The 25,165-nt window shown below is 34.6% G+C and overlaps 1 protein-coding gene across 2 annotated transcripts in view; it reads right to left on the bottom strand.

Moving 5' to 3' along the window:
• Nucleotides 1–5,348: 5,348 nt before the first annotated feature.
• LOC126826916 (TELO2-interacting protein 1 homolog) overlaps nt 5,349–25,165 on the bottom strand; it is a 38,277-nt gene continuing 18,460 nt past the window's right edge. For both annotated transcript variants that reach the window (XM_056102526.1, XM_056102527.1), the window contains exons 19-26: nt 24,448–24,729; nt 23,464–23,569; nt 22,205–22,287; nt 21,934–22,049; nt 8,498–8,585; nt 7,171–7,257; nt 6,730–6,852; nt 5,349–5,538 (exon numbers count right to left, since the gene is read on the bottom strand). In XM_056102526.1, coding sequence (XP_055958501.1) covers nt 5,455–5,538; nt 6,730–6,852; nt 7,171–7,257; nt 8,498–8,585; nt 21,934–22,049; nt 22,205–22,287; nt 23,464–23,569; nt 24,448–24,729 — 969 coding nt within the window. In that variant the 3' untranslated portion in view covers nt 5,349–5,454. The remainder of the gene's footprint in view (nt 5,539–6,729; nt 6,853–7,170; nt 7,258–8,497; nt 8,586–21,933; nt 22,050–22,204; nt 22,288–23,463; nt 23,570–24,447; nt 24,730–25,165) is intronic.

Below are 25,165 nucleotides of genomic sequence, written 5' to 3'. Positions count from 1 at the left end.
TATATACTGTATAAAACAACTACTGGAAGACGATAGGTGTATCGAATTGCTTGGTGTTTTATTTCAATCTGCATCATATACTATTCAATTGGTTAATTGAGCCCAATGACGTCGACAACCCACCCTTATATGGTGGAATGGAATTTTACTGAAGAATATTCTCATGAGATATCTGTTAACATGTTGTTGACATAGAACCAGTTATGTTATGGCTCTACAAGTGTTTTTATATCACAATATATCATTCAAACCCTAAGTTGATTTAAGTATTTTAAGTACATATCACATATTACGCGAATATATATTTTCTTGAGCAAAAATTCTACTAAAAGTATTACATTCGTCCCTTTCTTTAAGACTTTTTGCTCGGTATTGTGTAAAAGATCCCTCGAATCTTTTATAATAACCATACCAACATCTGTAGAATTATATAACTATTCATAAATGTAGCAGAAATCTAGAAAATCAACATATACTATTCAAAAAAAGTAGGGGATATTTGATTTTTAAGTGTTATTAAAGTCACCTAATGAAACTGACGAAGAAACAAATGACAAAATGAAATGAAGTTCACATTCATCGATTTATTCCAAATGATCGTTAGACTAAGTAAGGCACAGACTGACCATTATAAGGGTAAAATGATACCCGGGGTCAAACAGCAAAGTTACCACAGCATCACAACCAAGTCAGTAACGGGTAAATCCTCCTCTGTTTGCCAAACAAGCATTGATCCGACGTGGTATACTCCTAATGAGACGTCTAAGGTCATTTTGGTCCAGATTGTTCCATTCCTGTTGCAACGCAGCAGCAAGTTCTTGGACATTGGCAGGACGTTGTTGACGTTGACGTAACCTCTGTCCAAGCATGTCCCAGACATGCTCGATGGGGGAGAGGTCGGGACTCAGTGCTGGCCAAGGTAATGTGGTGATGTTCTGTTGTTGGAGGTAACCTGTAACGATTCTGGCCCTGTGACATCTTGCGTTGTCATCCTGGAAGATGAAACGGCGGCCATGACGTCGTGCGAACGGCACAACATGGACTGCCAAGATGTTGTCCCGGTAGTACTGGCCTGTAACACGCCCTGCAACAACATGTAAAGCCGTTCTTCCAGCAACAGTGATGCCTCCCCACACCATAACAGAACCACCCCCAAATCGATCATGTCTGATGACGTTAACGTCTTGGAAGCGCTCGTTTCGACGACGCCACACCCTCCTACGTCTGTCCAAAAAATCAACAGTGAACCTTGACTCATCTGAAAACATCACATTGCTCCAGCGTCGATTATCCCAGTGTTGACGATCCCTACACCAACGACGTCTTGCCTGAATGTGATGATCTCTCAAACAAGGGATCACGCGAGGACGTCGGGCGCGAAGGTGACCCCTATGCAGTCGATTCCGAATCGTCTGGCCACTCACTCTCACACCAGTGTCTGTTTGAAGACGAGCGCTGATCTGATTTGCTGTGATGACACGATTTCTCAAGGCCAAGGTACGGATAAATCGATCCTGGGCTTGAGTTGTCGCCCTTGGTCGACCTGAGCGTGGTCTGTCCTGTACAGATTGTGTATCACGGTATCTTGACCATAGCCTGCTTATGACAGACTGAGAAACATTCATCCTCCGCGCCACAACCGCCTGTGTTGTGCCGATCTGTAGCATGCCAAGGGCACGTAACCTTTCATTTTGGGTAAGCCGACGCATATTAAAATTTGTTTTCTGGTCACTAAAACAATTAAACTGATGTTTCCACCCTGGAATTCAATGCCACAATGACTGTAACATTCAAAGTCAGAGTCGTGCAAATCTTGGGTTGGACCCCCATGATGATCCCAAGCATCACCTGCATTCCATGCGGTAGCTATTGGTGCGTTTGGGCGTCACATGTAACTGGAAATGTTTCTTCTGTGAGGTTCTATAGTGACTTTTTTCGTAGTCATTTGCATATTTTAGTATTATGCCCCCAAAATCAAATATCCCCTACTTTTTTTGAATAGTATATATGCTTGATTAAATTCGCTTTGGCTTTGTCGTCTTTGAATTATTAAAACTCGAATATATCTATTTCTGCATAACATATCATGGTGTAAAGGTATCTTGTATTATTAAAGGGGCTAAATCGCTATTCTTTGGTACCTAGGAATGGACACAAATGGATGGCAACGCATATAATAATGTAATATGAATGTATATAAACTCATTTACATTCAATCCTGTCTGTTTTTACTGTAATTTCTAATCAGTTATGTTCGGCGAAATACGCGAATAGTGCAAATTGAATGACAGTCTATGACGTCTGGTTATTCCAGTCTACTCCGATAATCTTCACTTATGGGACATGTTTAGCCTCATTCATCCAGTCACTTCATTACAAATAGCACTCGTAAGCATTCGGGCACGCGATTCGTGTACCAAGTTTAAAATTTTCATTGTGTTTTAAATATTGGACACCAGAAGCCCACGGTAGGATAACAACATCAATGTTAATTTAAATTGATCAATAAAACGTGTTTGCAATGTCGAAGACTGTGGATGATTCTGGGGTGTGTTCCCACTTAGCCGGCAGACTGTTAATCCTTTGATTGATCTTAAAACTATAGTCTGTTTAAAAGTAGTCACTCAAGAACTGTTCACTAGTGTTCAGCGTTAATGAGCTCTTAATCCCTCTTACAAGTTCATTAACTTAATAAAACAAGAACAATCCTACGTCGAAATCACCATTTCACAGATATTATTTGGTGGTACCAAAAGGCCTCGAGTTAAGAAATATCGACAACTTGATACAAGAATTGAACATTTGAAAACACAGTTATTAAATGGCTCTTTAAGTGTAAATCGGTATGGAACAAATATTTCCTATTTAATGGGGCTGTAAAATGATTGTTATGTTGTAAGACATTTATTTATAAATTATATAATGCTATTTAATAAAAGTTAAATGTGTAAATTGTAATGCATTTTTATATGTGTAAATCATTTAATGTTATTTAATAAATATTAAATTTGTTAAAATCAATATATTTTTATATGTGTAAGCTATTTAATGTTATTTAATAAAAGTTAGATTTGTTAAAATCAATACAGTTTTAGTCTTAAAAAAGATATGGACTATAGTTTATAACACCATTGTTCTAGGATTAACTCTGGATTAGCGGCAAAATTTGACATCAAAGCCTGCCGGCTAAGTGGGAACACCCCGATTCTGGCTACTTTAATATTACATAACATTGTGATCAACCAGGGAAAGTTAATTGGTATAACAACCTGCTGCATGATTTAATTTTAGCGATAAAAGATTAATGATACATTATGCAAGCTTTAGATAAAGAGCTAGTTGTTCTTGCTATAATAGTTCAAAAATAGACAATGCAAAATGAATATACTGAAAATTTAATTCAAATTACTTTACTCTGAGCCAAAGTTATTACTGTAGTTTTGACAAGATGTGTGCATTGATCGTAACCACCGTACTGGTTGTTCAAAGCTTAGCCTCGCTTCCCCATTTTTAAATTAAATCATTAAATGGCCGAACCGTTCTAATCTACTTAAAATCGGGGCCACCCGATGGCATTGAGAGTTGATTATGGTCTTTGCAAGTTAATAAATGTCTTATGAATAATTTATATAACGGAATAAATTTAAGTCTGCTTTCAATCACAAAAGAAATATATACAAAATACAACGCTGTGTTTGTGCAACCATATAACAAGCATAGAAATATAGTCTATGATAACAAGCAGTGGCGTACTGCAAAGCCATATATGGGCTATGACTTCATCTTAGAATTGTGACGTCATATCTAAACTAGAAATCAGTCATTCGAGGCTCAATTGTCCGATGAACCACCATGCCAAGTTTTATGTCAAGCACCACTCCAAAAACAAGATCAGTAGTGCTAAGGGGCCAATTCCTGGTCCAAAAATGATATAGTTTGTGCTATTTGCGATTTTTGTCATTCAATCACAGAGTTAGTTTAGTTCAATATTAGTTTTAAATTTACATGATGATGTAACCTATAATATATTGTACATTGCCATCCGTCTCATCATATGTATTTACATATATATATATATGTATGTGTTTGCCATTTTAACTGTGTATATACATCCATTTTGTTCCTTTGTTTTAATATTATGCATGCATATATTATCTAGGGAGAGGGGTTTTACATAGACTAAGCCTGTTCCCCAATCCCATCCAGACATCCTGAATAAAAATATTGTTTATAAAAAAATAAAATCACAAGGTGTGCTGGACAAAACACAAAATAATCTGATACTTATGTATTATAAGGTCCATGATTTTACCCATAAACTGATCAGGCATTCTCATTTATGACATCTTTAGTTGGTTTTAAAAAAAACTGACTGAATGAAATGTGTGTTGGAGACACACTGTTAATCTACTGCTCGGGCATTTTCATACATGTTTGTATTATTTATCATGTTAGATTTATTATTTTTCCCGGTCATTTCGATGTTGGGGCTATGTTTTGACGTATCCGTAATGCGTTATGGAGTTTTAATAAAAGTAGTTCTTCAATAAACACCACCCGTTACAAATATAAATATCTTGAACGAAAACGTATGGTCAGGTGCCGTACTATATCTTGTCTCCCGGGGATATTATAACTGATTAAAGGTTAAAGTTATAGGTAGACCATACCTAACTTTAAGTGTATTTTAATAACTATTGTAAATTAATAATTCATTTCAATCATACTCATTTGTATCTACATGCGCTACAAGTTCGTCTGTGGATTTGGCACTATATAAATGACCATATTATTATTATTGAACATGTGCGACATGAAATGTCTAATTTTGTCTTAACGACAGTGTGTTTCTAAGGATTTTTTTTTACCCTTAGAGTCACGTGTGGATTGATAGAACTGAAATGAAATGGGGTTCAACACCTACGCTGGGCTAATAAACACAGACAAACACAATGTAGGTTTTTTTATGGAAGAGACATTCCCTCTGGACTAATATGTTTACCGTTTTCACAAAAAGAACGAAAAAAAATTCCGGTGTTCATTGGCCCGGTTGGAACCATAAACCCTCATTTCATTCTGAAAAGGGCATGGTCACTGTGTGACATATGTTCATTAGTGTTCCGCCCCGGGAGAACCCCTGATGTAGCCACCAACCCTGAACAGACAGACAGACACAAATAATAGTATTTACATGTATGAAATGAGTGTCATTAAGGGATCGAACTTGAAACAGTCGTTAAACCACATTTTACGCCCAGACACACTCATATTGATTTTAGTAGCAGTATTTTAATAATAGATGTGGACTGATTTTGTTACTGAAAGAAAAAAAAAAAACAACCATTAAATTATTCTCTTCATTTGTTTTATTGACATTTTATCTTTAAGATAAAAATTGTTTCACCATTTTATCTTATCAACAGTATCTTTATTTCAACCACTGTAACAATCTTATCAACTGTATCCCTGTTCTGTAAATGGCAGTAAGATTTTCACATTTCTACTATATTCATTCTCTTCAGACACCTTCCTGTTAAACTGAAACGACAAGAAATAATACAATTCACACTGACAACCAGCAACTTTGTCACCACTTATGAAGTACAATTAAGGATACAGTGGCGTGGAAGCGTTGTCTGAGGTGAGCAATGGTCGATGGGTGGACATTAAAGTGTCTGGCAACGGCTACCTGTGAAGCCCCCTGATCCAGCATGCCAATAGCTCTGTTCCTGTTTTCTTGTGTAAGGTGTGGCATTTTTCCGAAATGATGAATGTTGAAATTTTGATCTGTATTTAAACGGCCAGAGTGCAGGGAATGCATGTGCAAAACGTTTGACATGGGACTGCTTAAAATCTTGAAAAAAGACAAGTGTTGCGTTTGCACGAACAAAGTTCATTACCAAGAACTGATATTGGGTTCAAACCCAGAACTCCATAAAAAGAGACCCATCACAAGATTCACCTATGTGCCATAAGATAGGAAAGCACAAGAAAACATTTACCAGAAATATTTCACGAATTAGGCATTGCATTTTTAATGGCTTTGAGTGTACATGTAAAGACACCAAAATTCTACTAGAAAATTACTCTATTCCCTGGGAAGACATCTCAAAACCCAACCTGTTCTTGTGGTCACTATATAGAAAATTTGCACACTATTTGTTACATTGTCCAAATTTTGACAATTTAACATTACCAACTATGAATAAATGAATCAAATATATTAATTCAGAAACTGTAATCAACCGTACTAGAAATGCAATATCTGCAATATCGCTAGTGTAAACACAACACACATCAATTCTCTAGGGTCAGTAAAACTGTGGAGTTATGAACGACATGCCAAGGTTGACATATAAATACTGAGAACACGCCATGGGTTTGATTCCGGACGGTGGTATTACCAGAACCATTGCACACTGGTTTGGATGCCATCACATTACCATCCTAAGGTTCGTCACTAGAGATCGACAAAGGCCTCGAAAACACCTGGACAAGCCCAACACATAATCTGACAAACTGTACAGGACCACACGCTGTCGGCTATTGTGAGGGGTCAAAATGTGTTCATATGTGTTGACACGGTTCGTCGCCGAGTTCGCTCTGAAGCAGAACCACCTATCTGTATTGGTGTGAAAGCTGAAGCAGAATTACCTACCTGTATTGGTGTAAAAGCTGAAGCAGACCCACCTACCTGAATGGTATGAAAGATGGAATAGTCAAACCTACCTGTATTGGTGTAAAAGCAGGAGAGGGTGGCGTCAGTTGTTGAGGTGTGTAAAGATTATTTAAAGTAAACCATATTACATCTTTATCCAACTTGATAAAGTCATGGAAACAATTTACACTGGCCTGAAATAAAATATTTTGAAATAATTGTTTTTATTTATTTCCAAATAGCCTAATATGGATTATCGTAGCTAACAAGGAATCTGTAATAGCAATGGCTGTATGTGTCGACAATATATGATGGCATTCAAATGGCAGGGAAAAGTTCAGAAAAATATCATAGATGCTTTTGTTTCATTTTTTATTTAACATTTTATCCTTCTATGACCACTTTACAACAACTGGATCACAACAATTTCAGTTTCATATTTCAGAAAAATTCAGGAAAACATATTAAAATGGAGACTATGACATACGGAAAGCATATAAAAATTAAATTACCGCTTGTAATGTTTTAGGTTGATTTATATTCAGATATGGTAGACAACAGGAAGTAATCAGGTTCAGATCATTACCATTTATCTGTAACTATAGTAAACACTAGTATCAAATTAATATATCATTACGTGTCAATATACAAATTGCTAGTACTCTTAACTACAAACCAGACAAACTTAATCATAATAAAGTTCTTAAAAACTTTGTATCTTGTGATATTTGTCTCTATTTTAGACTAGATTTAAATCATTTTTCAGGTCAAGTTTCTAAGATTAATTCTAGTTTGTATGATGGCAAGTAAAAGGTCATCTAACTGATGGTATTTCAGTACAAGCAAGAGCAGGATTTAGATCATTCAACCCATCCAATTAAGGATAAGCAGTTATCTCAATTTAAAGTTAATGACTTCAATCTTCACTAATGACCCAAACCACAACACTTGTTACCAGGTGTTGAAGTCACATTTGAGTAATTAGTAATTATATCAACACTTATACCATCCTTAATACATAACAATCGATCTACTAGAATAAACAACTACTAGAGAATCTAAATGCTGAGTTATCTCTCTGTGATTTCTCCTGAGAACAACGATGGCTCAGCGAGTAAGGTGCTGGCTCCTGTGACTAGAAGGTTCAGCCTGTGTTTGATTAGGAGTTGTTTCTTCTTGAGATTATTCAGCCAGGTTTCCCCTTATTAGTGATACAAGCCGAACAGTCTAGTCATTCAGATGGGACAATAAACTGAAGTCGCTTGAACACATTGCAGGTGTGCATGTAAAAGAACACTAGACAGTTGGAATTTGATGAAGGCTTCTGTTTGGGAAAAAATTCAATCATAATCATAGCACATTGCATGGCATATGCCCATCTTCATTAGCCCAGTTGGAGCAGAAAAGTAACCCGTTAAACTCCATTTGGTGTCTCCTATAAAGACATTTGATTTTTTCGCACTGTATGCTACACGTTCTCATGATAAATTGCAAGCTAGATAAATATATATTGTTAACAGCATATTTTTGAGGAAAATCAGTATTTTGTCAAATAAGAATACATATAACAAAGATCCTGTTGTGGAAATGTAAGAATTTCAGAAAGTTAATATCTATGTAGAATTCAGAAGGTAAATTTTTCATACTTGATTTCGCAAAAAGTAACCGTAAACCAAAAAGTAAACCAAACAGTAACCGTAAACCAAAAAGAAGTTCCAATTGACTTGTATAGAGACTGTATAGATTGATACATCCCCACATGTTAGTGATTCAATATTAACCTTTATGATTAATGATACTAAATGTATTTTATTAATGGTACTGTATTTTTTTTATTACCTTTAAAGCTAGCTGTCCAAGATTGGTTAAGAATGTCAACTGTAGTTTATAGTTAACAGTGAAGGTGTACATAGATCCACAATGATAACTGAAAAAAAAAAGCCAAACAATTTTTAATTAATTCAGTGTGAAAGAATGATGATTAGAATAAGGATGATAGTATATGGTATAGGCCTATGATCAGCCATTCATCCAATATTACAGATACATTATGGGAGATTAGATAAAGAGCTGGCAGTTCTCGCTTTAATAGTTAAAAACTAGATAATGTAAAGGCAATTTGCTGAAAATTTCAGTCAAATTGATCGACTCTGAATTGAGAAGTTAGTGATTGAAATTTCGGCCTAGTCTCGACCAACATTACTAAAGTCAGTACAATAAAAAACATAGTCTCGATTATCCATTTCATGATTAAATCATGAATGAAAGTTGAGCAGCAAATCGGATCCTAATCCAATAAATATCGCAGGCAAGCGATAACATCGAGAGTTGATTATGGTCTGGATAAGTTAATTAATGTCTAATTAATGCCTAAAGAAAGACCTGCAATAGGCAGATTTAGATCTTGCATAAGGTATGTTTCAGTGGTAGACATACATCTTAATCTTAATTGTGATTAATTGTGGAAAATATGGTTCTTTGAAAGTAAATAAGCGTGATAATGTACAAGTTAGAAAATCCCCGACATGAGCTACGATGCCGATCTGTATAGAGTGGAGGATATTTAAAATACATGTATACATAATACAAAACAAATTTAGATCTGTATTTAAAGTAACGATGCCTGATTTACATTTTTCAAAAAATATCAAATTTGTCACAGCTTAAATCCATGCTAATTTGTACTCGGATTAATTAGTTATCCTTCAAAAATAAATCAAAATTCCAATTTCCAAGACTAGATAATCTCCCAGCTTGGATTCTATCAGATTTTAAACAGGCCCATTAATTTGGTTCATGGCAAATATAGATGGCGATCATCATGTTACATAGACTGACTGGAATTTTTTGATTGATATTCCAATTAGAGATTCATCTTTCACAATATTGTAGTTGGCAACGGATTTTATATAGCACTAAAATCATGCATAAACTCCTTAACCAGATTATTTTACGCCTTATATAAATCAAGCAATAAATTATTATCCTACAGCATGATCTATCTAAAAATATTCTAAAATTAATACAATTTAAAGCTGTATGTATCGATTAAAACACAGCTTATTGTGACATTATTTATATTTTGATTGACATGACTCACAATACCAGGTCTTTGTAATTTACAGTAATTCTCAAAATACAAATATAAATAAATATGATCATTAGAATGAAATCTGAAGCATTTTGATGTCTTAGAAGAGACAATACATAATACTCTCTTTATTTGCATAGTATGTTTTCTGCTTTAAATTTGGATACACTAATTAACACGTTTTTTGTATGTGTTTTCTACCATTTTCAGTGAAATAAGCTCTTGATATTTTATGACTTGTGTATAGTACACAAGGCAGGTAATTATAAGTGGTTTGATACAGTAACATCTTTTCTTAAAGGACAATATTGGTGTCAGTCATTATCACATATGTGATAGAACTGGTTAAACACGTTCCAAATATAATTTTAACACAGAGATCATTGCTACGATATATGAGCAATACAGGTGTCATGAATCGGAAATAACTTTACATACATTAATATTACATTAATGTACTCTTTTAGGCCCATTTATGTCTATTTTAAGGCTTCAAATAATAGAGCTATACACCCTTTAATTTTCTTAATTAAATCATTTAACTTAATGGTCGACCTGGATTAGTTTCATTGAGGCCAGCATGAGTTTCTTTTTTTGTCAGATTTAGCATAGGATGAAGATGACGACGGTCTCTTCCAAAAACATAACCATTTTCCATTTCTAGTTCATAATATTGAATATACTTCAATATTTCATTCACATCATCAATACATTATCCATTTCAAGTAAGTTTTATAAAACCCATTTGTTTAAAAGAATTTTTAACATCCTGTTTTCATTGTCAATTTATATTTTACTTTTAACATTGTTTACTTACTAACATTAATGTATCTTTTTACTAATTGTTTACAGCAAAGCACTTTTCAGCACTCTATGTGGAAATAGTTATGAATCCCCTTTTTTAAAAAGAGTTCATCATTAATTTTCTGTGTAACTCTTTTTCAGTGCAATTAATATTTTACTTTTAACATTTTTGACCTTTTTTTTTTAATGCATTCATGTATTTTTAACAATTGTTTTACTGTAAAGTGCTTTTGATCACCCTTATAAAAATTATTAATAATAATCAGGGCATTGATCTGGGCGTAGTGCAAAAGGTTGAATCTTAACTGTATCTTAAGTCCTTTGTTTAAAGGTTTACGATCAATACAAATGCAAAGCTTTCCATTAGATTTTACAATCACATATAGACTGCTGATTATAACCAGAGTGATGCTTTGAAGTTAAGAGCATAACATTCTTTAAGTATATAGGAACAGTAGTTGTCATACTGGATAAATTCAAGGTTCAATGTCCTGGGAACTGCAGTTGCTCAGTGAGTAACCTGCTTACTCGCTAATGAAGAGGTCTCGGGTTCCCTCCCACTGTTGGCCGAGAAAATCTTCAGGATTTTCCAGAGTGGTTTCAGGGGTGCAGGACGAAGTGCCTGGCAAGAAGTGATGAACCTAGGTTTCATCCAGAGTAACAATATAACCCATGAAAGCACATGGATCTCTCCAAAGTCCTTGAGAAGCTGTTGACTAACACAATTCTCTGATGGTTTTGTTCTTCAATCAACATTCTGAACACCCAACGAGCTGACAACTGTTTTCATGAGCAACTCTTCATGGATTATTCGTTCCACTGATGTTTTGCTAATGTTATCTGCAGTAGATGCCTATCTGGTAGTATTGTGTCTAGAACAGCAACAAGATTATCTTGGATGGTCACTTCATAAGGACGACTAAACTGTGCTTCATCTTAGATACTGATCCTTCCCTTTGTAAATTCAGTACACAGCTGTTAGACTATTCTATATGAAGGAGCATTGTCACATAATGTTTGTGTCATGTCATCATGAATATTGCATAAACATTTTCAAATGAAGATACTTAATCAAGGCTTTGCATTCTGTCTTCTCTATTTTGAGAGCAAATGAAAGCGTCATGCTGTTAGACAATTAAAAAAGGAGGAATTTATAGCAAATGGAATTATGTTTTGAATGTCAAGCACCTGCTGAAAAACTTTTCCAGCAACATGAGCAGAAACCTTTGGAACACCTCTCTTATTTGAGCGGCAAAGTTGAACGAAAAAATTTCAAATCTGTCACACACTTGAATTTACTACAGGCACCCAAAGAGGTCACTTTACCATATTCTATAAGTTTATGTCAAAATATCAATGGTCAGATATTTTTACATGTCCTGCAAGTTTGTTGGGAAGAAATAGCAATGAAATTAGGTTTAACATCCTACAGTTCTGCACCAACTGGGCTAATGAAGATAGGCATTGGTCATGCAGGGTTCTATGAGGGAGGTTTTGACCGGACCGCCGTACTACAGCCACTTGTTTCAAATTCCAACTCTCAAGGGTTCTTTTATGTCCTATCCAAACAGCTAGACACTATTTGTTGATTGTTGAAAAAAAATAAACAACCCAATTGATTATTGATGTTTATTTCCCAAAAATTAATTCTACAGTAGATATCGCTTGTGTGATAAATTTCATAATCTACTGCGATATCTCCTTATCGCTTTAGATGAATTTGATTGGTCAGTTAAAATGGAACTACTTTTTTGTATTTTCAAAGAACAGTTCATTTTTTTATTAAAAGTAACTTCTTTTTTTATTAAAAGTAACTTCTTATTTTATTAAAAATGAATTATTTTTATTTAATTGACCTTGATGGAAACACTGGGTCAATATAAAGGACTTTGCAATGGTTGAATTGCTATCAAAAAATGATGTATCACTACGCCGTTATGTAATCAGGTTCAGTAAAAGTGAAATCTATAGCAAAGAATTATATTTATTTATTTGTGCATGTAAGAAATAAATAAAATCTCCTACTCGTCTTTTTTGATATCAAAAAATATCAACATTCGTCGTTAAAGTAAAAAAAAAACATGTTTACATTATCGACTTGTGTTGATATTTTTTGATATCAAAAGACGAGTAGGAGATTCTCTATATAACATCATTTACTATATACATGTATGATGATGATATATAACATCATTTGGATACTTAAAACTACCATGTTGAAACTAACTAACATATGGTGCAAAGTTCCATTTGAAGCTACATGTAATATCACCTGGTAAAATGTCAATTGTCATACAGAATATCTTACATAGTTGTTTTGTTAAAGATTAGTGGATGATCACTGTATTTGCTTTCTACTCTTAAAATGTAATTAAGTCCTTATCCTGATATGTAAATTAATGATTGTATAATTGTTTAACTGTCATGGTATGACATACTGTAGTTTATAGAACTTAACTTCTAGGCAACTTATTAAACATGCATTATGCAAGAGGTAAATCTGTCTATTGCAGGTCTTTCTTTAGACCTGAAATGTTATATAAACTATTAAAAAACAGATGTGACGTCACCCTTTGATGTTGGCGTACCATTATTTCAAATAATCGTATGGGCAACTTGTCAATCATACATTATTTATACTAGTGAAATATTGGACTCGTGTGATGTATTTCACTGTAAAAGCACCTGCGGAGTTACTGTATTTTAAGTTGTTTAATGGTCTCGAGCTTAAGAGATTGCGTAATGAATTGTAAAAACACTCAGTTACAATATATTACTTAATGTCTCTCTCTCTCGACCATTAAACAAGACCATAATCAACTATCGATGCCATCTTATATAACTTGTCCGATTACCAATGGATTTCAATCTGATCTGCTGTTCAATGTCAGCTGATGATTAAATGCAAAAATGGATAATCAAGACCTCTAGTTACTTATCGTGAGAGTGCTAACAAAGATTTTAAAATAAGGTTTTCTCGACTTGTAAGCGATTTGACTGAAATTTTCAGTATATTCCCTTTACATTATCTGGTTTGTAACTATTATAGTGAGAACTGCCAGCTCTTGATCTAATCTCCCATAATGTATCTATAATACATGGAATAGCCAAGACTACTATAGAGATTGGACAGGACCATGGAAGCTGACCTGCATGATGTACTAAACATGTATTCTGAAATTATACAATGAATTCTTACTGTAAATTCTTACTGTAATAGACAAACAGAAATAGATTTAGCAATAAAACTAGAACCAGTTTCACAAAAACTTAAGCTACAATCACTAAAATAGATTTTAACTAAAATTAATTTTATGTGTTTCATGAAGATCGATTGTAACTTAAAATGGAATTTTAATAGATTTTAGTTAAAATTGCTTGTAATCGTGCAGTTCAGTTTTTTTGTCAGCTTGCATACGGATTCAAACAAATACACTTTGGAATTGAAAACTGGTGACAATTACAATATCAATGGGGAGAGTTTCATATGCTGTAGCAATGTTTGACCATGGTCAGACAGTCGGCGAGAGATTAAATAAATTATTGGGATGAGTTTATTGTGGTTAAGTCATCTGGAAATGTATCAGTGGATTGGCTAGATTTGAAATGTAATCCCCTCACACCCTTTTAAGGATACTTAGAAAATGCCCAAGTGCCACACTCCTTATAAGGCCTATTTATCTTATTAAATTAAAATATTTTTTTTCCCCAAGAAAAAACTCTTCTGGCTCCTAAAACTTCTCACTGTGTGCTTTTCTGCTTTACGTTATGTTATTAAATTTACGATATTAAAATTTAATTTCAAATACCGGCAGTTCTATAACATTATTCAACACATTTGAGATTACTGACTTATCTTTTACAAATAATCTTAACCCCCAAACCACATAAGAGTAAATACTGTGCATATGACACGTCTTGTATTAATTGTATGCCTTCTAAAATAGTTTTGAGAAACTCATGAGCATTTATAACAAATAACAGCCATTGCCATAAAATCTTTTCTAAAAGCCTCATTAATTAATAGAAGAGAGTTTTATGGTTGTTGATAGCTAGATAAACTGTTATTTATCAATTAGTAACTGACATTGTCGTCAATACTTGACATTATTTATAGTAAGTATCTTGCCACTACACATCACAATATTTGTTCTGTCATTATATTTTGACATATAGTGACACTAACGATACCAGAGAGAGATTAAAGAGAATTCAGTGACCTTAAAATATTTTCATAGGCGTAGGAGCCGGGGGCGGGAAGGGTGTGGGGTGTGTGGAGCAGCCCCCAAGATTCAGTGACCTTAAGATATTTCCATAGGCGTAGGAGCCGGGGGGGGGGGGGGGGGAGAAGCCCCCAAGATTCGGTGAACTACCCATTATTCGGGCTATGTATTTCTGACTTTCGGGCACAAACAACAGAGAATGGGGAGCATTAAGTTGTATTTTGCTTAACATATTGTAAATTTATATTGTTGTGTTATTGTGTAATTAGTTAAAAATATACACCCATCACAGCTTTGTAGGAAATTCGTTTTAGTTAATGATAGATTCATTACAAATTTCGGGCAAATAGCCTCCTATCCCCTAAGCTAAACCAGCGGCTGCCAGACAGGATACGCCAACATTTTGCAAGAGATGGATAGAGAACAAGCTAAAAACAAAAAAGATTTTTTGTACAATCAGGAGCCATAATCCAGAAAGTTATGGTCTTAAATGTGCAAATATCAAAAGGGACTGAGATTTTTGGAATATAAGGATATGTTTTAAGATTCATCAAAATTGGATAAAAATTATGACCTCTAGAGACCCATTACCTTTGTATTACCTACTTATACACAATTTGCATACAAAGAGCAGCCATTTTGTTGGGCAGTTTCATTTTGATTTTCCCGAAATTCCAATTCAACCTTCATTATGGTGGAATGGTGATATATCTAAACGGTTTTTAAAATCTGAAAAAAAATTGCGACCTCTAGAGAATCCACAAGCTAAAAATGCGATTTTTCGACCAATCAGGGGCCATAATCCAGGAAGTTACGTTCCGATATGTGAGCTTATCAAAAAGAACCAATATATATTTAAAGTTTCATCCAAATCGGATAAAAACTGTGGCCTCTTAAGGTCCACAACCGTGATATACCATATTTTGTGAAATGAAATGACATGAAATGAAATGGAGTTTAACGTCCTACCGTTCTGCTCCTAACCTGGGCTAATGAAGACGGGCATACGCCATACAGTGTGCTATGAGGGAAATTTTGCCCGGACAGCAGCACTACGGCCTACTCTTATATCGAATTCCAACTGCCAAAGGATCTTTTACGTGCACGCCAATGTGTACACGGGACCTCGGTTTTTCGTCCCATCCGAACGACTAGACAGCTTTCCTTGTCAGCCCCTCCGTCCTGCATCACTGACAAGGGAGAACCACGCCGGAAAATCTGGATGAACTTTCTCGGCCAATGCAGGGATCGAACACCCATCCTCCAGGCTAGCGAGCTAGCGTCTTACCCACTTAGCCACGTGATCCCCCCCATATTTTGTACACTATTTGCGTACAATTTTTGTCCAATTTTCATGAAATTGGAACTCAACAGTGTATAACTGTGATATATTGACACGTTTTTTTTTTTAAATCGGATAAAAATTGTGACCTCTATAGGGACCACAAGCTCAAAATGTGATTTTCCGTACAATCAAGGGCCATAATTCAGGAAGTTACGATCTGATATGCGCGAATATCAAAAGGAAACAAGATATTTCGGTTATAAACATGCATTTCAAGTTTCAGCAAAATCGGATCAAAATTGTGACCTCTAGAGTGTCCACAAGCTAAAAACTTGATTTTTCATACAATCCATGAAATTATGGTCCGATACATATGAATATCGAAAGGAACCAAGATCTTTGGGAGATAGACCTATATTTCAAGTTTTGTCAAAAACGGATAAAAATTGTGACCTGTAGAGTGTCCACAAACAGATTGTGGATGGACAGACGTCTGGACGGACAGGGGCGACAACAATATACGTCCACATGAAAATGTGCCCTGGGGACATAAACCAGAATGTTATGATCCCACATGCGTCAATATCTTTGGGATATTAACATATATTTTAGGTTTCATCAAATTGTGACCTCTAGAGGGTTCAAAACCTTGGTATTCATGCTTATTATACTATGTGCGTAAATGGGAGTGACCATTTGCCAGATAATTTTGTTCCAATTTTCAAGAAATTTGAACTCAACCGTAATTAGGGTGTAACAGTGATATATATGAACAGTTTTTAAAATCAGATAAAAATTTGTGTCCTCTAGCAGTGCTCACTCTGGGTTCCATTTTTTTCCCACCAATTTTTCATTTTAATTTAATAGCTATACATTTTTCCGTCCCCAAAAAAGAAAAAATATCTATTACATTTTTTCAGTAATTTTGATTTACATAAGTACATACAATATAAATATGATATTGCAATTTACAAAATCCTTCTCTGCTTTGCAGAAGCCCATTTTTTGAAAGCTTTTTCAATATCTGAGGTAACCACTTTTCCAATACTTAGAAACATTAAATTATACAGTGTATTTGTTTTTAATGAATTTCTGTATTTGTTTTTTATAATATTTTGTCAACTAAACCCTCTTTCACAGTCTGCAGTTGCGACAGGAATTGTGACCAAGCGGTTACTGATATCACATGGATTTGAACATTTCCAGTCATCTCTAAAAGATCTACCTTTTCCAAATGCACTTAAGATTTTATGTTTTTCAAAAATGTTCTCTGCCGCTGACTTTTGAGGTACATGCAGACATATTGTGGAAGTTGTTATCGCTTCAACATGCAAGGAAGCTGTACATGTGCCTCTATCAGCAAGCAGCATACACGCTCATCAGGAAATCTAACCCACGAGAGCAAGCCAGAGGTGTCCGACCATCTAGAGGATTAGCCTCTTAATGACTGGTTCTTATTACAAGAAGCAAACGTTAACCTCGACAAAAGAACGAACATTCCTGTCCTAAGCGATTGGCACTTCCATGTCTGCGATATACCCCCCCCCCTCACTAATGAACGACATCTCTGTATGTAATAAACTAAATACTTGTTTATTAATTAAAGTTGACAAATAATTGGACTGTAAAGTACTATTTAGATTTTTTATACTAAGCTGATTATATTGATATTTCTATAATCTGATACAACAAAGAATAAAGCACTCAAATGGAAATTATCACTAGCTATAAATTGACTTGACTAAAAAATATTTTATATAACCAATATTTGCAGTCTACCAGACAAACAAAAACCCAAATGAACTTATAGTTCCGGCGTTATTCCCCCGGTGGTGCAGAGTGGGGCGGGGGGCTGGCAAAGGACAGAGTATATTCAGCTGTTCGTATGATATCTTCTATTTCAGACAAAGTGAACATTATCAGGTTTATATTTATGATACACAGTCATATTGAAACCGAATGTTGGCATTTCAGCAATAGAAGGAGTGCACATGACACTTCTCAACAGTTTTTGTATCATACGACTGAACACATCTTTTTTTTTTCTTCTTGAGTCGGCGCGATTGTACAAATAGATAGGGTTGTTATGGTAATGTTACCTACACAAAGCAAACATCAAACCTATTCCTAGCACCAACTATTTAGATATTTGTTTAGCATGATAAACATTGAATTGAACAATCTACGACAGATGTATATCAGATAAAAGTAAAGATCTCCAAGTTATTACTATAAACTTATTAACTTGACACGCAATAACACTGGCTCACTGGACAGTTCACCGAGATATCTTTCATATTGCCATGGCAGAGGATCTGGCAAGTACAGTGAGGAGAACCCCCACGTAACTGAAACCTTGACAAACAAAATGTCCCTCATAGTACCCCACAATTATTAGACCAGTAGGTGCAGAAAAGTTGGACGTTAAACCCCATTTCATTTCATTTCATATTCATAAACACAGACCCGAACCAGATTTCTAATATTGGAGGATTGTCCCTTAACCTGGTACCCTCAACCTCAGTCATGTTACACTTAGTTGAATCTTCTAAATGCACGTGCTGTGAAGAATAAACCTTTCTTACATATTGATTTCAATTCAGTATAAATCACTTAGATAATATATTATTAAGCATTATTCTAAAAATGACAATAATTTCACATACATTATTTCTTATATAACACACGAAACTGTTAATTAAAATCATGTGTGCTTTGATAATGATCACTTGATTGTTTTCCATATCAATTGTGTTGTGTTTTGTTTTTTAATTAAAGCACAGACGCAACTTGAATCAACGAATGTTAACAAGACTATATGTCTATATTTTATCGTTGGGTTTCCTGACAGTTGAAATCCGGTGAAGAGGAGGCGTGGGGGTAGAGGGGTGACGTTTCCCGAGCACAATCCTTCTCCGCAGAATTGTACACCTTGCCATAAACATATGCCAGACTGAAAATGACCGAAATGTTATGCTGAGATTTGTTAACACCTAATCTTATTATGTTGCCATTTGTTGTAGTGGATGGTCGTGTCCGAGGTCATACGAGCATCTTTTGACCCTATAACGTCAGACATTTGATTAACCAATCAGCGTTGATGTTTCTGTTACGTTACCCACCTCATGCCAAAATACTTGCCGTAAGAAACCGTTTTATTGGCTAATCCGTCACATCATCCAGAACGCAGGTTCCCAGTGTATTAAATATAAGTAAAACAAAATTTTGAACTATAAAAAACAAAACAAAATAGGATCTGTGTTTTAATCAGATTGGAGGGACAAGCTAAAAATGTGATTTTTTGTACAATCAGGGGTCATAATCCAGGAAGTTACATTCCAATATGCGTGAATATCGAAAACAATCAGGATCTTTGGGTTATAAAGATACATTTTAAGTTCCATCAAAATTGGATAAAAACCGTGATCTCAAGAGTGTCCACAAGCTAAAAATGTGATTTTTTGCACAATCAGGGTCCATAATCCGTGAACCATGCCAATATCGAAAGGAACCAAGATCTTTGGGAGATAAACAGTCTATAAGTTTCGTCAAAATCAGATAAAAATTATGACCTGTAGAGTGTCCACAAACAGGACGTTTGTCCCTGGGATAGACCGGACAGAAAATGTGAATTCAAATAAAAACTAGAACTCTGAAGGAGTACTGATGTGTTGTGGTACGGCAGATCACGCCATGAATTATTGAGTTTTTAGTAAAATCCAATACCTATTAAAGTGGAAAAACCTGTCATTTTGAACACTTAATAAAATCGGAAATTATACTTCAAGACCCAACTTTTTGATATTAACTGTAATTAGTTGACATCAGGGACATCATATATACAAAGGTCAAAGGTCACTGAAAGGTTAGGTCACCAGATAGAAGGTCAAAAGACGAACAAAACTCAAAGTGAAACTGGAAGTAAACGAAACTGGAATTAAAAATCGGCTCCTTAAGAATTGTTGCCATTTGGAGTAGGTTCAAAACAAAAAAAAAGTTTTCAAAAATCGTAATTAAAATTTGTCCACTTGCCCTCGGTTTTTTTTTGGTCCTATCCAAATGACTAGATGTTTTTCCTTGCCAGCCCTCTGTCCTGTACCAGTGATTAGATGAAACCCCACTAAAAAACCCATAGAACTTTCTGTGCCAACAATGGGACCAAACCTTGGTTAATAAGTCAGCTCCATATGCACTGATCCACAATCTTTACAAATATTCAATATCTATGGAATGTCTCTTTAAAGACATGGGAAATACAAATAAATGATCATAATCATCATATCAATCAGTTTATTTGTTGGAGATCATAAAGAATTGTAATTCAGAAATGCATTGATAAAAACTGGCCTATCCTTTATAAAATCAATAATTTGTTCTTGTTTTTGCTTCTAAAATTGTACTACGATTTTAAAAATATTTATGATCCATTAGTGCATTTTCACTTTAAAAACATGAGAAATAAAACAAGTGATAATCACCAAAAAGTACAAAAGGTCAATTTATACGAAGCAGTAAAACGCCCTTTAATTGTCATTTTGATCTATATCTTCATTTTAATTAACAAAACTTTCTTGTTTTGATCAATAATAACATCTACATACAACGTGTCTAAATGGAATTTTCCTTAATACAAATGGTTAAAATTACCTTGAAACATTGTGTAAACTTATACTTGGCACTGTATTAATGATTAAATAGTGGTTTTATTTACGTTTCTCAGCAGTCTGAATGTCTAAAGCACACGTGGATTACCCTACTAACAAACTAATTTTGTCTCCTTAAAAGAAAATGTGACATCTTTGTTAAAATTTGGCATGTACCTGAGAGTCCAAACAAATCGAATCATAAATCAATTTTCACCCAGCAACAAACCTACTGCAGTTTTTAATCAAGACTAATAACTTGTCTTTATCTATTATAAACCTAAATAAATAAAGACTAAAGATGGCAAACAGATAATGACGTGTTGGATATTGTTATCCTGAAATAGGCATGTCCTAGGATCACTAATAGCCCTGAAGAAGATTTATGTGGAAATGGATTTGAAGTGCTTTGTTAATATCCAAACATCAATGACATGACATAGTGAATTTCAACAATTCTATTTGGCTTTTATTCTCCACAAAAATTTTTGTTAAAAAATATCAATACAGGTAAACGCAATAAAATGAGCAAATCAGTTTGAATTTGACTTCTAGACAACATAATTAAGCCATTTCATCATATTCTGGTGTTCGTTGGTAAAGAAAAATGAAATAAAATGAATTTGGGTTTATTGTCCTACTCCTACTGGACTAATGAAGACGGGCATACGCCATGCAGTGTCTTATGAAGGAAATCTGGCCCGGACTCAAGGACTCTTCTACATTCACGCCAATGTTTGCATTGGGGCCTCGGTTTTTGTTCCCATCCGAATGACTACATGTTGTCACTGATACCTGGGATAACCAGGCCCCCGAGTTCACAAAGGATTATCAGACTTAAGTTAAGAATTTACTCAAAATTGTTCGCCTTTTTAATACTAAAATATAACCCTTTATGAAACTGTATCAAATACATCTATAAGAAACTATGTGCAGAGTTTTGTGTTTCTGGATCAAAGATATTTCTCATAAACAGTGATTGAAAGTTGAGTAAATTCTTAACTTTTATCTGAGAATGCTTTGTGAACTTGGGGCCTGGTCTTAATAGCCACCCTTACCTCTTATATAATATATACCAAGTGGTAAAGGGTTCACAGGTCCACAAAACATGAAAGGATCATTTACAATTTCAGTTTAAAGAAAACTGAATATTAATAAACATCCCTTAATCAAAAGCACAACATGCCAGAATATAGTCAATATATATTGAAATTCTATTTGTAACAGACCTGATTTTAGCCTGGTTTAGCAGAAATCGTTTAACTGAAGGAAGGATATCTTTCATAGTTCTCTTCATTAAAAAATCTCCTGAACAATCTGACATTATTCTTAATGTTTCCATGGCCTAAAATCAGATAAAAAGATTTTTTATTCGATTCACAAACAATCATAAACAAACTCTTTAAAGCTTTGTATCCAAATTAAAAAGAGGTGGTTATTAATTGGGTAAAATGTATAAAAGTGTGCATTTTAAAATAAAATATTGATCCAGAATTTTACCTTGAGAGTTACAAGTTTTTCATCATCAGAAAAACGAAGAGCAAATGGCAACCAAATTTCATGCAGCATTGGTAAAAGTTCTTCTGAAAAATAAAAATAATACAAAATAACCTACAAAGAGAAATGTAATGAATCTAACACAAGGTACCATTTTATGGATACACAATTACTGAGTTTAATACTAAGCAATGTTTCGACGAGGATACTCTCGTCTTTAAGCTTGATAAAGACAAGAGTATCCACGTCACTTAGTATTAAACTCAGTAATTGTGTATCCATAAAATTGTACCTTGTGTTAATATGTTCAATTACTAAATGCCAATCAAAGAAGGTAATTAATCTAAACTGTTTTACTTTGTTTTAGAAACTACAGACCCAAACTACTCACTTTGTTTTAGAAAATATGCATTGTCTTCCACAAACTACCAGCATTGGCGTAGGAGCCAGGGCTATGTATTTCCGTTTTCGGGCACAAACATCAGAGAATGGGTAACTTTGAAGTTTTTTTTTGCTTAACATATTATAAATTTATATTGTTGTGTTATTGTGTAATTAGTTAAAAATATACAACCATCACAGCTTAGTAGAAAATTTGTTTTAATTAATGCTTCATTCATTCAGAAAAATTGGGCGACAAAGAAAATTTTCGGGCAAATAGCCTTAGCCCTCCAACTGAGATTGGCCCCCTATGACTACCAGTACCCCCTCTGTTATAGACTACCAGTACCCCCTCTGTTATAGACTACCAGTACCCCCTCTGTTATAAACTACACACATTTTTCTATAATGTAAACACACTGTTACACAAAGTACACACATTGTTACACAAAGTACACACTATATTCTATTCTAAAAAGTACACATCATAAGCTACAAGTACACACTTTATATACTACAAACAAGTACACACTATATATGTTACAAATAAGTACAAACTTATTCTACAAAGTAAACACAATATATACTATGGAGTATATACTTTATTCTATAGAGTACACACTTTGTATGCTACAGAGTACATAATGTATGCTACAAAATACACACTTTATTCTACAAAGTACACACTACTTAAGTACACATATTGAGGTACAAGGTACACACATAATTTTACAAAGTACACACTACTCATAAAAACTACAAACTATACATTTTACTTAAGAAGCGAAACATTTTAGTTCCATTACTACAAATTGCTTTATCATGCTTTACCTTTTTCTCAATTTTGAACAGCGATGATTTTTTAGAGTTCAATTACTTACCCTGATAATTATATAAAACTTGAACAGAATATTGTATGATATCTAATACCAACAATCTCAATCGTGGATTATTACAAGACAGCAGGTGCTTCGTTCGCAGTAGTATCTATAACAAACACATAACATAGATTGTATAAACATATTGTATAAACATAACAAAAGTACAAATGCCAAATTGGACTTAGTCATCCACCAGGAATTAAGGAAATGAAATGAAATGGAGTTTAAGGTCCTACTGTTCTGCACCAAACTTGGCTAAGGAAGACGGGCATACAGTGTGCTATGAGGAAAATTTTGCCCGGACAGCGGCACTACGGCCTACTCTTATATCGAATTCCAACTGTCAAGGGATCTTTTACATGCATGACAATGTGTACACAGGACCTAGGTTTTTTTGTCCCATCCAAATGACTAGACATCTGTCCTTGTCAGGCTCTCCGTCTTGCATCACTGACAAGGGGGAACCACGCCGGAAAATCTGGATGAACTTTCTCGGCCAATGCAGGGACTGAACACCCGACCTCCAGGCTAGCATGCCAGCGTCTTACCTACTTAGCCACCGTGACCCCCAGGATTTAAGGACTATCAATATATTAAAGAGGCATTATGTAAGAGCTAAATCGGCAGGTATTTTATTCTGACCCTAAATTTTATGCAAATTATTATTTAGACATTTATTCATATGAAGAGAGAGAGAGAGAGAAATGAGGTTTAATGTCCACTCGACACAAACTAATTTGCTTGTGCGTAGGGGTCTTTAGCAGTGGGAAGAAACTGGAGGACCTGGAGAAAACCCACGAGGTTGGACAGGTGATTCATATTAAGAGCCCATGATCAAAGTCTTAGATATGTCAAATAGCAGTACCAGTATTATCAGGTTTTTTCACATTAATGCATCCCTTAAATTTTCTATTATAATATGCACCCCTATGAAAAAAGAGTTATGTTAGTTATTATGTTGCAAAACTAATTTTTCATTTTTACCTCTTTAACAGCCTCTATATGAAAAGGAAGATCTTTTTTATCACAGTCTCCCTCCTGATCCTCATCTTGAATGTCATCAGCATCCATCGTATCCCCACTATCAATATCATCTATATCCCCATCAGCTATCTGTTTGGTTTTATGATAATCAATAAAATACTCTTCAATCTGTTTCAAAGTTAAACTTTGTTTTGAATCTGGTTGCTGATCTTGTTGGAGTTGTTTCAGACTTGAAGCTAGATCAGATTCAGATTGGTAGTTCTTTTCTTTGACATTCTCTTTCTAGAACAAAAATGGCATAAGTTAGAAATTTAATATTGCAAATAAATGAAGAAAACTATATATACTTTTTAAACAAAAAATTAAACAAACAAAAAAGCTAACACTCTAATTATTTAAAACATCAAGGGCAAAACTTTCAGAGGAGACTCCCAGTTTTAATAAAATACAGTAGGGTTTAACATTCTACTTTTGTGCACATGGACTACTGGACTAATGAAGACGGGCATATGCCATACTGTGTGCTATGAAGCAAATTTTGCCTGGGCAGCAGCACTATCGCCTACTCTTATATCGAATTCCAACTGCCAAGAGATCTTTTATGTGCACGCTAATGTATACATGAGAGTGGCGGAACCTCAGTTTTTTGTCCCATCCAAACAACTAGACAGCTGTCCTTGTCCGAGTCTCCGTCCTGCTCAACTAACAAGGGAAAACC

The sequence above is a fragment of the Patella vulgata genome, chromosome 7 (assembly GCF_932274485.2).
Source record: "Patella vulgata chromosome 7, xgPatVulg1.2, whole genome shotgun sequence".
Classification (NCBI taxonomy): Eukaryota; Metazoa; Mollusca; class Gastropoda; family Patellidae; genus Patella; species Patella vulgata.
Note: the sequence above shows the minus strand (reverse complement) of the source record. Positions and strands in the feature narration are given on the sequence as shown.